We start from the raw sequence: 16,747 nt of genomic DNA, 5'->3' as shown, positions 1-16,747 counted from the left end.
CAACATTGGAACTCTCTGCCTGCAGTAAAGGCAGAGTCATTGAAGAATAGAGGTAGAGAGATTCTTGTTAGAAAAGGGAATCAAAGGTTATCGGGTAGATGGGATTGTAGGATTTGAAATACAAGCAAATCAGCCATGATCTTATTGATTTGCTAAGCAGGCTCAAGGGACCAAAAGGACTATTTTGCATGTTGACATTATGACCCACCCAAAAACTTTAATTGACCAGCTCGCCTGCCTACTGGGCTTTCTTCAGCAATTTTACAAGGAAAAGCTAATTAAGTCATGGCAACTGACTCTATAAAATGTCTCCCCCACCCCACCTCCCCTTACCTCTGATGCCATGTCATCTGCCAAATACGTAATCAGTAAAATTCATGTTATTGTGGTTATCCTTAGGCCACTGGTTCAATTCCGGCTCGAAGGAAGCTCAATATCGACTTGGGGCGGCATGGTGGCACAGTGGTTAGCACTGCTGCCTCACAGCGCCAGGGACCCGGGTTCAATTCCTGGCTTGGGTCACTGTCTGAGTGGAGTTTGCATGTTCCCCCTGTGTCTGCGTGGGTTTTTTCCAGGTGCTCCGGTTTCCTCCCGCAGTCTGAAAGACATGCTGGTTAGGTACATTGACCCAAGTGTGGTGACTCGGGGAATTTCACAGTAACTTCATTGCAGTGTTAATGTAAGCCTTACTTGTGACTTATAAATAAACCTGCCTTTAGCTTCTTTATTGTGCATACCATTTGTTGTTAAACTTGTTCCATTTAGTTTCAGGCTCTTAAAATAGTGAACCATGAAATATGATAAGCATTCACTCACTAATATTGCAAACAGTAACTTTTAAGCCTTGTACGCTGTTGAGCCATTTCCCTCATGTAGCATTCATTATCCATTGTGAGGGGTCCATTCTTCCCCCCAAAGTTTCTCCAGTTAGTTGAGCAACCAAATTACGTAAGGAAAAATAACTGTAAATGGCTATAGGTTTGGCAAAAGAAGCAGACAATGGGAAATTGTACACATGCTTTGAGTGTAACTCCAGTTTAGTGAGCAGCTGAATTTCCCATCCGTCAGATGCTTATGGAATCAAACAGGTGCCATTTGATCTGAAGGCACTACCTTCATCTAATGATTAGATTAAATTAAGGGCAGATAATGGCCTAGTGGTATTATCGCTAGACCATTAATTCAGAAACTCAGCTAATATTCTGGGGACCCAGGCTCGAATCCCACCATGAGTTGTTGGAATTTGAATTCAATAAAAACAAAATTCTGGAATTAAGAATCCACTCATGATCATGAAACCATTGTTGATTGTTGGAAAAATCCATCTGGTTCACTAATGGCCCTTGGGGAAGGTAATCTGCTGTCCTTACCTGGTCTGGCCGACATGTGACTCCAGATCCACAGCATTATAGTTGACTCTCAACTGCTCTCCAAGGGCAACTAGGCTTGGGCAATAAATACTGGCCAGCCAGTGACGCCCATATCCCATGAATGAATAAAAAAATGACTAAAAATGTAGTTAATACTGCATTAGTTGATAGGTTTACTTTTTAAACTTATATGGGGGAATTTTCCTGACTCGCCTGCCACAAGAACCGTAGTGGGCAGGGGGCAAAGGTCCATTGACCTCAGGTGGGATTTTCCGGTTTTGGTGTAAGTGTGGCTGGAAAATCCCTCCCATAGAACCAGCAGGTAGACCAAATCCACTTCTGATACATCAAATGTAGCACAACATCCTGAACTCATTTAAATTTTTGGATCTGTTACAATATGTCACCTTCAAGGATGTTCACTAGCATCTCAAATGCTGCTCACTTCTCATTCCAGATGCACAACTATGGATTACCATTAAGGTAGTGATGTGGAAGCACAATTGACTGCCAGAATGAAATTATGCAGAAAGAAGAAAGATTGAAAAAAAAAACATTCTTTGACATCAATGTTAAACTTCCAATTGGAAATCTAATTCTTAGACTGCTATCGGCATGAGGAGAACTAATTAGCACTTCTCTGGAATGTTGTATTTTGAAGAAAAACGGTGATTAGAGGAAGACAGGTGATGTGTGTATCTGAGAAGATAATGCACAAGATTATTGTTTGTTGTACAATTACACAGGGTGTACTTCACAAATACTCAATGCTCACAACATCTGTTCTAAATGCCTCAGGCACATTAAGGTAGTTTTCTTAAATGTTGATATGCTCATGCAACAATTATATTGAGTCAGATCCCACCATTTTCCTTTGATGGTTAAAATTAATAAAAAGTGCAAGCTTACTGGAATCTCTACAGTGCAGAAGGATGCCATTCGTCCCATTGAGCTTACACTGACAACAATCCCACCTAGGTCATATCCCCGTTACCCCACGTATTTATCCCGCTCATCCCCTATCACCAAGGGTCAATTTACCATGACCAATCCATCTAACCTGCACATCTTTGGAGTGTGGGAAGGCACCCGGAGGGAACCCACGCAGGCATGGGGAAAACGTACAAACTCCACACAGATACCCAAGGCCGGTGAAGCAGCAGTGCTAACTACTGTGCCACTGTGCTGCCCTAGCTTGACACACTTGATCAGACTGTTTCCATAAGCTTTTTAAAAAATTAAATGAAAATGTGGTTTGTTTCAAACTGACTAACAGAAGCACTAAACAAAATAGGAGAAATTCAACCTGGAATTGAAAAATTGTATTTTGTGCTGACCTAAATCATCTAATTTAATCACTAAAATAATAATAAGATTCACCTTTGATTAAAAAGTATTTATTTACTCCTCCACTGTGCCTTTTACTCTGGTAATCTTCAGTTAGTGTCCTTTCCTCCAACTCCACAACATCATTAGTGCTTATGTCATACAATAATTATATTCTCAAGTTCACTATAGCCTAAAAGAGCTAACTGGTGCCCTCTATAAATTGTTTCTCTATTCTCTTGGAATGTGAAAAGCTGATCAATACACAGAAAGACTGAAAAGGCCTGATGAACAAACACTAAACGTCAAACCCACCCTCAAACTGGAGGACCCTGCAATTGTAGTATTGATAGGTGTCTTGAGTCAACTCTGCTCATCATACTACTGTAAGCCAATGGGAGCAGGTAATTCTAATTCTTTTGGAAATATTGAAAAAGATAATGAAACAAAATTTGATGATTTGACATTAGAAGTACAATAACAAGTAAAATAAGCTGGAAGTGCTTACATTGGGAAATAAATGTCCAGCAGACACATTATTTTTCAAAAAACTATAGATAAAATAAAGCCCAGCAAATTGTTTGACATACCCACTAATTCTGTAACCAGACGATATGGACTTAAGGTCAGCTAGTCACAGCATGGAATATTCTACCTTCCAGTAGCTAATTACCATCTGAGGATGCAAAGTGCACTGGGAGTCTTCCCACAATACAAAATAAGGACAGTGTGACAGTGGAGTCACACCAGTGGTGGATTTCTGACATTAACTCTACACTAAAGGTACATCCAGCCCAAAGAGAATGGCCCAAATCCACGATACAATGAAATAGCAATGGCTATGCTAAATCTTCCCTCAGTGTTACTTGAACAGGAGTGTGGCCTTTTTTTTGGTCAGTGGCCTTTTTTTTGGTCAGAGGAGGAGGGGGGGGAAACACTAATGTAGAACAGGAATGTGGGAACTCAGGGGATTTTCACAGTGACTTCATTGCAGTGTTAATGTAAGCCTACTTGTGACTCTAATAAATAAAAAAATCAACCAAGTGAACCTTCTCTGAAGTGCATTTGGTTGTTTCTCAACATTAGGCTCACCATTGTTTTTGTCTCTTTGAAGGGTTGTCATTACCTATACTATACCTATATATATTCTATACCTATATATACTATATTACCTATACGATACATATATATATATATATATACTATATCACCTGTACTATACCTATATCGACACAGACATCAAGTTTCTATTTACTCCATTACCTATACTAAACAGGTGCGCAGCTCTCGCCAGCAGAATAGTCTCCGCCCTGTGGCTGCGCGCATGCGCGGCACTGGTTGGCGCAAATCACAACCGCCGTTTTATTGCGCAAGCGCAGCAGCGGCAGGGACGGTACTACATTCCCCAGGGGGCATTGCGGGCTGTCAGCAGGGACCCGGATGAGGCTAGTTCCGGGGACGCCGAGGTAAGCGGAGACTTGGCTTCGGACACTTTATAGGCCCAGGCTGAGGCGGGGGAAAGGGCGGGTGCTCTTTCGTCGCTGCCCCCGGCATTCGGGACTCTTTCACTCTCACAGTTTGCTCGCAAGTCTGTGGCGTCCGGCCTAAGCTATATATGGTACGGAGTAGGCGAGAAGCGCGCCGGTTCCGGGGACAGGAGTCGAAATAAAAGTTTTTTAAAGTGAAAGAAGAGTTTGCGGGAATGGGAGGGTGAGGCTGAGAGAGGGGGAGAGGGAGGTGGTGGAGAGGGTGGGGCCGTGGGGTGGGAAGAGTGTGGGAGGGAGCCGGGGTGGGGGGGAGAAGAAAGCGGCCGGAGGGGAGGGAGGTGGGAGTGGAAGGTGGGGGGGAAGAGAGCGGCCGGAGGGCGGGCGGGCGGGCGGGGGGGGGGGGGGCGTAGGGGGAGTGGGGGAATATTTGGAGAGAATATTGTGGAAAGTGAATTTTTAAAAAGTTAAACCACGCTTTTTTTCACTTATTGATTGGTTGTTTCAGCCTCCTGTTTGTTACCTGTCTACAAGAAATCTGACAAACGGTTGTGGTAGTCATTCCATAGCACTTCACTTGGTATTTGAATCCTGAGTGCAAGTTCCATTGGACTAAGGTTAACGGAAGAGTGAACTTGCATCTGCAAATGTCTAATTTCATTATTTCCAGCCCCAAAAATATTTACCAACTTGAATTCCATTGAGATGAATGCTCTTATCCTACTTTATCAAAGGCAGAAGCAACACATCAGGACTTAAACTGAAGAAATTTGTGGTTTTAAATTCTGAGTGATAGTTTGGAAGTCTTACATTTAGATGATACATTACCATGCGTCTCAAACATTTCCTATTGTATGCAATGAATCACTTTGCAGTTACTTGTGTGGATAAATGTGGCAGCCATTTTGCAAACGTCAAGATCTCAAGCAGTATGAGGTGAATGTCCAATCTTTGATCATAATTGAGGAAGTTATTTTAGGCAGTATCGGGAAGAAGTGGTATGGACTTTAATCCTTAAACATCAGGAAAGAAGAACCTTGGATGCATTTGATAGCTATATGTTTGAACTTAATTCTATGGAAATGTTCCAACATTCTAGTATTACTTAAGGTTGTGTAATCTGGTTCAACTACCTGCAGCTTTCACTACCTAATTATCTTGCTGCAGATTATGGAACCTGTTTAGTGCTTGGATAGAAGCCGCAAAGCACAGTGGTTATAGGTTATAATAAGGTAACTGTATATTGTGAAGTGTTTTGTATTAATGTTTTTTTCTGTATTGATAGTGAGAAGCTTGACCTTCGTGCCTTATGAATAATGCAGACGATAAAATGTGTGGTTGTGGGAGATGGTGCAGTTGGGAAGACCTGCCTTCTCATTAGTTACACAACAAATGCTTTTCCTGGAGAATATGTCCCCACTGTATTTGACAACTACAGTGCACAGATGACTGTGGATGGGCGAACTGTCAGCCTCAACCTTTGGGATACTGCAGGACAGGAAGAATATGACCGTCTCCGCACTCTATCATACCCACAGAGTAATGTCTTCATTATCTGTTTTTCTGTTGCTAGCCCTTCCTCCTATGCCAATGTCCGTCATAAATGGCAACCAGAGGTTTTGCACCACTGTCCAAATGTTCCCATACTTTTGGTTGGTACGAAGAAGGATTTAAGGAATGATTCTGAAACCATAAAAAAGCTCAAGGAGCAAAGCCTTTCCCCAACAACGATGCACCAGGGCGTCACCTTAGCCAAACAGATCAGAGCAGTTAAGTATCTGGAATGTTCAGCACTCAACCAGGAAGGGATCCGAGACGTTTTTATGGAGGCCGTAAGAGCAGTCCTCTACCCTCATAGGAAGAAGAAAAGCAAAAATTGTGTACTTTTGTAGCTTGAGGATGTGAACACCTCAGTTGCATGTAGATTGGAAGCATACTTTGAAGCCATGGGTCATATGTGCTTCAGATTGCTTTGTGGTGTAACGCAAGGATCTTGCACAAAATAAGTTTGTATGACTGAAACTGGAAACTGTCAAAATGCTGCTTTATTTGCTGGGTGTTTTTACAGAAATGCAGACCCTCAATGAGATTTAATCAGAGTAATGGCACTGGACTCTAGCTAGCAATCCCTGAGCTGGACTAAAAGCTTGCCTTTTAGGAGCCACTTTAAGAATCATCATTTCTTTAGGAATCTTCCGTATGCCTTATTCACAACTGGCTTTTGGTGGTTTTGGAGATCATGATTTGGCTGCTTTGCTATTAATGAATGTTTAACAAATGGCCACTGCTTTTTTTTTTTCTCCCAGTCCTCAGGTTTCAAGTTAAGATTTGCTTTCACAGATGTTTAATTGTTGGCTAACAAAGCAGTGCAGATTTCACACATTAGCTCTGAGAGCATAAATTGGTACAACCATTGATTTCTATGTAAAATCCTGAACTATTACCTGTTACAGTTTAATCCATATTAAATAGTGAAACACAAGTCTATGCCATATGTATTGGGACTGTCAAGATTGCTTTGGCAAAATAGATATTTTGCACTATAGCCAACCTAAAAGCAACAGTGTTCATGTTAAAATTAATTGTCAAATTAAAAATGGGCTAAGTAGAGATCACTGAGATGGCCCTTTGGTAGCCTATTTATGAATGTGCTTTATTTTTAATGCAATGAAGCTGGCCTCAAATAAATTGGTACATAGAACAGCTATGCTAAAGTTCACTGGGGTTTGCTGCAATCCTGGATTTTTGTTTGTCAGATATTTTGTTCACTTGATGACAAATGTTTTGAGTACAGCTCCAAGGACTAAAATTGGATTGCATGTGTTTGAACAGATTCTCTATTTGCAAATTTTCCATCACTTGTATGCCAATCATTATTTTTTCATTGCACAACTCTAAACTCTGACAAGGTACGAACTAAGGAGTCACTTCGGCTAAATAGTTGGGTTTAGTTTCACTTTCGGGTTCAAGGTAAATTGCAGACGGTACTGACATAGGATAAAAGGGAAATTTTAAAAAAACTGACGTTTACCAATCTATAGCAGCTACCTTGTTTGGATTGTCATAGATCAAGTCGAGGTCTAAATTGTTTGCATCAGCTCATCTATATCAAGTACGTCTCTTCGGTAAAGATACAATTTTCACTGAGTAGAGACAGACCTGTGCATGATCCTTGTTGAGTTCTTTGACAGGATAATTTGAGATCAACCTCGATGTGGCTGTTTATTTTGCTGAGCCCTGTAACACTCAATGGTTAGGTTCTTCATAACCATATTTTGTAACAGATTATCCAGTCTCGGCTCGAACATGGATAAAGCCATATAGACACAGACTTTACCATAAAACCTTACTGAGAGCAGAGCCATCAAATCTATAATCTCTTGATACAGTAGTTTTTGTGAAACAATGATACTCAGTCCTGTACCTTGGTGTTGATATCAGAGTGACTTTCATTAAATTGTTCTGAAGGCAAACTTCTGCGTTGAAACATTCTGTTCAATTTGTTTCTCCGGGAAAACGACTGAGCCACTGATAGAAAGGAAGAGACAGCCAGGAGTGAGTGAATATGGAGTAGGTACAAACAGTTGTTTCATGTCTTGAACAAATTAGCTGTCTGGCTTTGGGAGGAGACATACTGTAAAGGAGATATGATTGAGGGGATAATGGCACATTGTGTATAACCACTATAAAACATTAGAAATGGTTGCTTGTTCATCCTAATGCATTTAAAACTCTAAACTTTATAATGCAGAAGGTTGTCTTTGAAACTGTTTCAATTGCATACATAAAACCAAAACTCTTTGTCCCAAATCCTGTGCAAATTAATTTCTGTTATTATTGCCCTTATGTTACCTTTTGTACACATTTCAGTATGGCCCTAGTTCTGTGTATCACTATCTCTTGCATTTGGGATCCAGGGTGTCCCTATTGGCATTGGTACAGTGGTAGCTGAGAGGTTTCTGTGGAGCAAAATGCTGCAGGTTTTTACAAGTAAAACTGAGGACTCTGAAGCATCTCATGTTTTGTCTTGTTATTATCATGCTTTTCACTGTTATAACCATGGGCAATGCTAAAACTATGCACTAGAAACCGAAATTGTGTTTTTAGAATAAACAATTGTTAAATTAGGATTGCAATATTTTGAAATGATTCACGAAAATTGTACTGCTGAAATAAAATTAAGTCTCATTTGTTTATAATTGAAGTGTTTGTGGTTCTTGAACTCTGGGTGACTGTGGCAAATAGGGCAGACTTGCTAATTTTGAATGTTTTGTATGCATAAAAAATGTAATTAACGTAACATCAGAAGGATTTGTAATGAAAAATTTTAACATTAGGTCATGGTATATTTTGTTGAGATTGTTAGTACGCTTAAAATGTAGGTCAGCAAAAAGCAAATGTGTTGTGCTTTTGTTCCTGTATGGTAATTTGACAGTTTCTCTGTTCTACACTAAACCTCAATCTAATGTGGTTACATGTGGATCAGTTATCGTTTCAATCTTACTCGGACATTTATCGACCTGCAGATTGCAGTTAATGAATGCATCATGTAACCTTACCCACATCAATGCTATACTTGATAACTGGGTGCTTTGCAACATTGAAGGTTTTTCTTTCCTGTTTGCATTAGTGAATGTGTATCTGTTGCTTACAATTTTCTTTGACTCTTCTTGCTACAGGAAAAAAAAATCTCAAACTATGCCTGTATTAGATTTTGTAAAAATGGGGCTATACCCATTAAAAACTTATCTCAGTGCATAGTGCTAATGTAGCTGATTCGTTGTAGCAAAATACAATTCAAAGATCAATGTTTGTGGCAGGTATACATACGAAAGCTTCCAGTCAATATTGGTGTGGATATCTTGTCGGCTACCTGTGGTTTTTTTTTTTAAGGACATGTTTCAATCTGCTCCAGTGTCCCTTGGATGCGACTGCTTTAATCTTCCATCTATGAGAAAGGTAGTAGCATCTATTATGACTGGTGCTGAGGCAATTGTTCGTTGTCCCGCTTGTGTGGAAGGCTTGGTCTTTTAGGTTGCACTGTGGGATCCTCTAAGGTATGTTGCAATTTGTCAAAGCATTATGATTTTGGTCAGTAAGGCTCTAAGAAGATCACCATAGGGCTTGAAAGAGTGAGCTAAAATAGCCTTCTAGATTTGAGATGGGTTGGCAGCAAGTTGGTCAGGATCAACATGACTTTGATATAGTGGTTGTAGTCACTGCAAACTGCATATTCATGGTGTCGGTGTAACAGTGCAATGTTTACAAGCACGAGCAGTCGGAGGGTTGGTGCCAATTCGAAATATATTGGCGATAATTTTGAAAGTTCATTTGGATGTCAACGGATGGAGATTTGATAACCTTGCCAGCGAGCAGTACACAGCTGAAAAGGTTTGGACATCTGCTCCCTATGTGGATCTAGCAAATTGCCGGACCAGGTTGACCTTGTTGATTTTAGGTTTCTGAAGATTCTGACAAATGTGACGGGCAGTGATCAAGATTTGCCTCACTTTCGAGACTCACATCTATTAGATGCAATGTTTAAATGACTTGTTTTGTGTGTTATCAAAGTTGCTATTGACTGAAGTAGATCTCCATCCTTTTAAATAGTCAGCAGGAAATTGAGGAGCAAATATGTAAGGAGATTACAGATAGCTCCAAGAAAAATAGGGTGGTAATAGAGGGAGATTTTAACTTTCCCAACATTGACTGGGACAGCCATAGTATTAGAGGATTGGATGGAGAGAGATATGTTGAGTGTATTCAAGAGGAATTTCTCATTCAGTATGTGGATGGCCCGACTAGAGAGGGGCAAAGCTTGACCTCTTGGGAAATAAGGAAGGGCAGGTGACAGAAGTGTTAGTGAGGGATCACTTTGGGACCAGTGACCATAATTCTATTGGTTTTAAGATAGCTATGGAGAATGATGGGTCTGTCCCAAAAGTTAATATTCTAAATTGGGACAAGGCCAATTTTGATGGTATCGGGCAGGAACTTTCAAAAGTTAATTGGGGGAGTCTGTGGGAAGGAAAAGGGATGTCTGGTAAGTGGGAGGCTTTCTAAAGTGTTAACCAGGGTTCAGGGTAAACGCATTCCTCTTAGAGTGAAGGGCAAGGCTGGCAGAAATAGGGAACCCTGGATGACTCAGGATATTGAGGCCCTGGTCAAGAAGAAGAAAGAGAGACATGACGTGCATAGGCAGCTAGGATCAAGTGAATCTCTTGAAGAGTATAGTGGGTGTAGGAGTAGAGTTGAGAGAGAAATCAGGAGGGCAAAAAGGGGACACGAGATTGTTTTGGCAGATAAGGCAAAGGAGAATCCAAAGAGCTTCTACAAATACATAAAGGGCAAAAGAGTAACAAGGGAGAGAGTAGGGCCTCTTGAGGATCAACAAGGTAATCTATGTGCGGATCCACGAGATGGGTGAGATCCTAAATGAATATTTCTCATCAGTATTTACTGTTGAGAAAAGCATGGATGTTAGGGAACTTGGGCAATTTAATATTGATGTCTTGAGGAGTGTACATATTACAGAGAAGGAAGTGCTGGAAGTCTTAAAGCGCATCAAGGTAGATAAATCTGCGAGACCTGATGAAGTATATCCCAGGATGTTGTGGGAGGCTCGGGAGGAAATTGCTGGTCCCCTCGCCGAGATATTTGAATCATCGATAGTCACGGGTGAGGTACCTGAAGATTGGAGAGTGGCAAATGTTGTGCTGCTTGTTTAAAAAGGGCTGCAGGGGAAAGCCTGAGAACAACAGGCCAGTGAGCCTCACATCTGTGGTAGGTAAATTGTTGGAAGGTACTTTGAGAGACAGGATCTACAGGCATTTGGAGATCCAAGGACTGATTAGAAACAGCATGGCTTTGTGAGTGGAAAATCATGTCTCTCAAATTTAAGAGTTTTTTGAAGGGGTCACCAAGAAGGTAGATGAGGGCAGTGCAGTTGATGTTGTCTACATGGAATTTAGCAAGGCCTTTGACAAGGTACCGCATCGTAGGTTGTTGCACAAAGTTAAATCTCACGGGATCCAGGGTGAGGTATCTAAATGGATACAAAATTGGCTTCTTGACAGAAGCCAGAGGGTGGTTGTAGAGAGTTGTTTTTCAAACTGGAGGCCTGTGACCAGCGGTGTGCCTCAGGGACCAGTGCTGGGCCCACTGTTTGTCATTTATATTAATGATTTGGATGAGAATATAGGGGGCATGGTTAGTAAGTTTGCAGATGACACCTAGATTGGTGGCATGGAGGACAGTGAGGAAGGTTATCTCCAATTGCAGCGGGATCTTGATCAATTGGGCCAGTGGGCTGACGAATGGCAGATGGAGTTTAATTTGGACAAATGCGAGGTAATGCATTTTGGTAGATTGAACCAGGGCAGGACTTACTCAGTTAATGGTAGGGCGTTGGGGAGAGTTACAGAACAAAGAGATCTAGGGGTACATGTTCATAGCTCCTTGAAAGTGGAGTCACAGGTGGACAGCGTGGTGAAGAAGGCATTCGGCATGCTTGGTTTCATCGGTCAGAACATTGAATACAGGAGTTGGGACGTCTTGTTGAAGTTGCACAAGACATTGGTAAGGTCACACTTGGAATACTGTGTGCAATTCTGGTCACCCTATTTTAGAAAGGATATTAAACTAGAAAGAGTGCAGAAAAGATTTACTAGGATGCTACGGGGACTTGATGGATTGAGTTATAAGGAGAGGCTGAATAGACTGGGACTTTTTTCTCTGGAGCGTAGGAGGCTGAGGGGTGACGTTATAGAGGTCTATAAAATAATTAGGGGAATAGACGAGGTAGATAGTCAATATCTTTTCCCAAAGGTAGGGGAGTCTAAAACTAGAGGGCATAGGTTTAAGGTGAGAGGGGAGAGATACAGAAGTGTCCAGAGCGGCAATTTTTTCACACACAGGGCGGTGAGTGTCTCGGACAAGCTGCCAGAGGTAGTAGTAGAGGCGGGTACAATTTTATCTTTTAAAAAGCATTTAAGTAGTTACATGGGTACAATGGGTATAGAGGGATATGGGCCAAATGCGGGCAATTGGGATTAGCTTAGGGGTTTTTTAAAGAAAGGGCGGCGTGGACAAGTTGGGCCGAAGGGCCTGTTTCCATGCTGTAAACCTCTTTGACTCTGACTCTAAACCACTGGTCAGAGTCATAACAGGGAATTCAAGATCTTCTATAAACATAAAAGGATGGTGGTAAGAGTATGGCCAATTAGGGATTTAAAAAGGGGGGGATAGGCACATAGAGACAGGAGAAATAGTGGAGGGTATTAAATGAGTACTTAGCATCTGTCTTTACAAAGTGTGATGTGTCTTTAAGAAATATATTTTTTTCTTGTAAGTTAAAATTCAGTTCTGTTTTAAATAGTGCCAATTTATCTGGGCAGCAGGCAGTTCAAATATTGAGAATGTAGGATAATTGATTTTAGCTACTGGTATGTTTGTCAAAACAGCTAATGCATTTGTTTACTTGGGTTTCCCTTGGGGTTTTCTGAGTAGGGTTTTGATTGACGAGATAAGTCATGCTAAGCTTGCAGGGAATATTGATATGATGTGGAGATGGTGTCTTTGGACTGGGGTAAACACGGTAAGAAGTCTCTCAGCACCAGGTTAAAGTCCAACAGGTTTATTTGGTAGGATAAGCCACTAGCTTTCGGAGCGCTGCCCCTTGGGGTGAGTAGGAATTCTGTTCACAAACAGGGCATGTAAAGACACACACTCAATTTACAAAATAATGGTTGGAATGCGAGTCTTTCCAAGTAATTGAGTCTTAAAGGTACAGACAATGTGAGTGGAGAGAGCGTTAAGCACAGGTTCTGCACACGAGGACGGCCTCAACTGGGATCTTGGGTTCATGTCACACTATCTGTAACCCCCACGACTTGTCTGGGCTTGCAAAATCTCACTGACTGTCCTGGCTGGAGACAATACACATCTCTTTAACCTGTGCTTAACGCTCTCCACTCACATTGTCTGTACTTTTAAATGTTAGTGGAGAGAGCGTTAAGCACAGGTTAAAGAGATGTGTATTGTCTCCAGCCAGGACAGTTAGTGAGATTTTGCAAGCCCAGACAAGTCGTGGGGGTTACAGATAGTGTGACATGAACCCAAGATCCTGGTTGAGGCTGTCCTTGTGTGCGGAACCTGTGCTTAACGCTCTCTCCACTCACATTGTCTGTACCTTTAAGACTTGATTACCTGTAAAGACTCGCATTCCAACCATTATTTTGTAAATTGAGTGTGTCTTTTTATATGCCCTGTTTGTGAACAGAATTCCCACTCACCTGATGAAGGGGCAGTGCTCAAAGCTAGTGGCTTGTGCTACCAAATAAACCTGTTGGACTTTAACCTGGTGTTGTGAGACTTCTTACTGGGAATATTGATAGGCGGAGGGATCTGGGTGTATAGGTACACAGGTCACAAAGTGGCAATGCAGCTGGAGATGGTAGTCAAGACATACGGCATGCTTGCCTTCATCAGCTGGAGCATTGAGTTTAAAAATTGGCAAGTCATGTTGCAGTTTTATATAGGAAATAGGAGCAGGAGTAGGCCATCTAGCCCCTCGAGCCTGCCCCGCCATTCAATAAGATCATGGCTGATCTGAAGTGGATCAGTTCCACTTACCCGCCTGATCCCCATAACCCCTAATTCCCTTACCGATCAGGAATCCATCTATCCGTGATTTAAACATATTCAACGAGGTAGCCTCCACCACTTCAGTGGGCAGAGAATTCCAGAGGTTCACCACCCTCTGAGAGAAGAAGTTCCTCCTCAACTCTGTCCTAAACCGACCCCCCCCTTTATTTTGATGCTGTGCCCTCTAGTTCTAGTTTCCTTTCTAAGTGGAAAGAATCTCTCCACCTCTACCCTATCCAGCCCCTTCATTATCTTATAGGTCTCTATAAGATCCCCCCTCAGCCTTCTAAATTCCAACGAGTACAAACCCAATCTACTCAGTCTCTCCTCATAATCAACACCCCTCATCTCTGGTATCAACCTGGTGAACCTTCTCTGCACTCCCTCCAATGCCAATATATTGTTCCGCAAATAAGGGGACCAATACTGCACACAGTATTCCAGCTGCGGCCTCACCAATGCGCTGTACAGACGCAGCAAGACATCTCTGCTTTTATATTCTATCCCCCTTGCGATATAGGCCAACATCCCATTTGCCTTGATCACCTGTTGCACCTGCAGACTGGGTTTTTGCGTCTCATGCACAAGGACCCCCAGGTCCCTTTGCACAGTAGCATGTTGTAATTATAAATTACATGTTGTAAACAATATAACCTTAGTTCGACTGCACTTGGAATATAGTGTTCAATTCTGGTCACCACACTACCAGAAGGATGTGGAGGCTTTGGAGAGGGTATGGAAAAGATTTACCAGGATGTTGCCTGGTATGGAGGGCATTAGCTATGAGGAGAGGTTGGAGAAACTTGGTTTGTTCTCACTGGAACAATGGAGGTTGAGGGGCGACCTGATAGAAGTCCACAATATTGTGGAGCATGGACGGAGTGGATAGTCAGAAGCTTTTTCCCAGGGTGGAAGATTCAATTACAAGGGGTCATGAGTTTAAGGTGTGAGGGGCATGGTTTAAGTTTTTTAAGAGGGGGGTGGAAGCGGATACAATAGTGACTTTTGAGGGGCGTCTTGACAAATACATGAATTGGACGGTAATGGAGGGATATGGTCCCTGGAAGGGCAGGGGGTTTTAGTTCAGTTGGGCAGCATAGTCGGTACAGGCTTGAAGGGCCTGTTCCTGGTTTTGTTTTCTTTGGAAGGTACAGTTTTTCTCATTCTAAAAGTCAGTTTTCTGCCTGCTCCTTTTCTATCTCTTGTTCTCTCGAGGCTTCTGTTTTTAGCTGTCAGAAGACAGTCTCTCTTCAGAGGTGTTAACAGTCCTAGAACCTTTTGAACAAATACAAGCACGTTAAACCTGTGGTTTACTAACTGATTAAGAGGGATTTTAAGTCTGAGGAATATTGCTTGAATTGGAAATCATAGGGATAGGTCAGCAGTTAAGAACTGTACCTTTCAGGTTTGAGTATTGTTCAATTGGTAAATGTTAATTTTTGTTACAATTAAACTGTGTATTAAATTTTTGATACGTTTCCTAGTGTCAGTGGAATCACATCTGGAGTGCAACACCTTATCCTTGCATAAATAGCAAAAAGTTGGGATCTACTCTAAATATAGCTTGGTTTCTGATATTGTACTTGAACAATATTGGGGGCAGAGCAAAAAAAGGAGAGAATAGCCCTGGCGGAACAAAAGGAGAGAGTTTTTGAACTTCGGAAACTGGAACTGAAAAGCGAATGTCTACTTAAACTAGTGGAAGCAAAGGTAAAAACTGGGAGCAGTGATGAGGACCGAGTGAGAATCAACCTATCGTAGTGGAATATCTGTTTAAATATTTCAATCGCTGCCAAGATTTGACAAGAAGGATGTAGAAGCTGTTTTCATTTCCTTTGGAAAAAGTAGCAACAAGTAAAATGGCCAGACCATGTGGGTATTGTTGATTCAAACAAAATTGTTGGGGGAGAGGGGAGGCAATGGTTTAGTGGTATTATCACTGGACTATTAATCTAGAAACTCAGCTAATGTTCTGGGGACACGAGTTCGAATTCCGCCACATCAGATGGTGGAATTTGAATTCAGAATTAAGAATCATGATTAAGATAACCATGTTGGAAAAAACCCATTTGGTTTGCTAATGCCCTTCAGGGAATGAAATCTGCTGTCCTTAGCTAGTCTGGCCCATATGTGACTTCAGAGCCACAGCAATGTGGTTGACTCTCAACTGCCCTTGGGCAACTAGGGATGCAACTAGTCAATAAATGCTGATCAGCTAGTGATGCTCATGCCCCATGAATGAATGAATGAATAAAAGCATTAAAAGTAGACCAGTTATGACGCTCTTGGGAAATGGTTATTTTGGAGGAGTTAAATTCACTTCCTGAAGAGTGAAAACTCATGTGGAAAAGCAAGGTGTTAAAACTGAGATTGGCAAATGATTGAGTTACTTCATAAATCAAGGTTTGGGTTTTGACAAAAATTTCAATCTCTGAAGGATAGAAAGTGGGGAAAAGAGAAATCTTCAGGTGGTAAAAGCAAAGGAGATCTTTCTGGCGATAGTATGGATAGTTTACCTTGGGTTGAAAAGGAAACACATGAGGGTGGAAGAGAAAAACGCTTGAGATGTTTTCATTGTAATAAAGTTGGACACACTAAGTCTGTGTTGGCTTAAGAAAAGCACTGGGAAGACGAGATGTGGTAAAACAGGATCGCCAGTAGGGTTTGTTAAAGTAGTAAAGGAAACCATGGTTGAAGATAGAGGTGCAAAAGAATGTATTTGTTGTTAAGCAATTGCCAGATCTCTCAAGAATTTACTTGTGTGGGTAACATTTACTCGTGTATACCAGAAGGGGTAGGTAAAGAAGTTAAGATCTTGAGCGATACGAGAGAAAGTCAATCTTTAATGGTGAGAGACGAGAAGATTTGTTCAGAAGAAATTTTGCCACAAAAGGTGGTAGTACATGGAATTCAAGGTGAAAA

At 41.6% G+C, this 16,747-nt stretch overlaps 1 protein-coding gene across 3 annotated transcripts; it reads left to right on the top strand.

Annotated features, from left to right (window-relative positions):
- The first annotated feature begins 4,112 nt into the window (after positions 1-4,112).
- On the top strand, positions 4,113-8,379 carry LOC144492893 (rho-related GTP-binding protein RhoG-like). Of its 3 annotated transcripts, none has more exons than XM_078211477.1 (2): positions 4,113-4,162; positions 5,466-8,379. In XM_078211477.1, the coding sequence occupies exon 2, from the start codon at positions 5,497-5,499 to the stop codon at positions 6,070-6,072; it is 576 nt and encodes a 191-aa protein (XP_078067603.1). In that variant the 5' UTR covers positions 4,113-4,162; positions 5,466-5,496; the 3' UTR covers positions 6,073-8,379. The 3 variants fall into 3 exon arrangements, with proteins under 3 accessions (XP_078067603.1, XP_078067602.1, XP_078067604.1); XM_078211476.1 differs by lacking the exon at positions 4,113-4,162 and adding an exon at positions 4,183-4,314; XM_078211478.1 differs by lacking the exon at positions 4,113-4,162 and adding an exon at positions 4,996-5,116.
- Positions 8,380-16,747: the final 8,368 nt, after the last annotated feature.

The sequence above is a fragment of the Mustelus asterias genome, chromosome 4 (assembly GCF_964213995.1).
Source record: "Mustelus asterias chromosome 4, sMusAst1.hap1.1, whole genome shotgun sequence".
NCBI lineage: Eukaryota > Metazoa > Chordata > Chondrichthyes > Carcharhiniformes > Triakidae > Mustelus > Mustelus asterias.
This window is presented reverse-complemented; position numbering and strand designations above follow the sequence as displayed.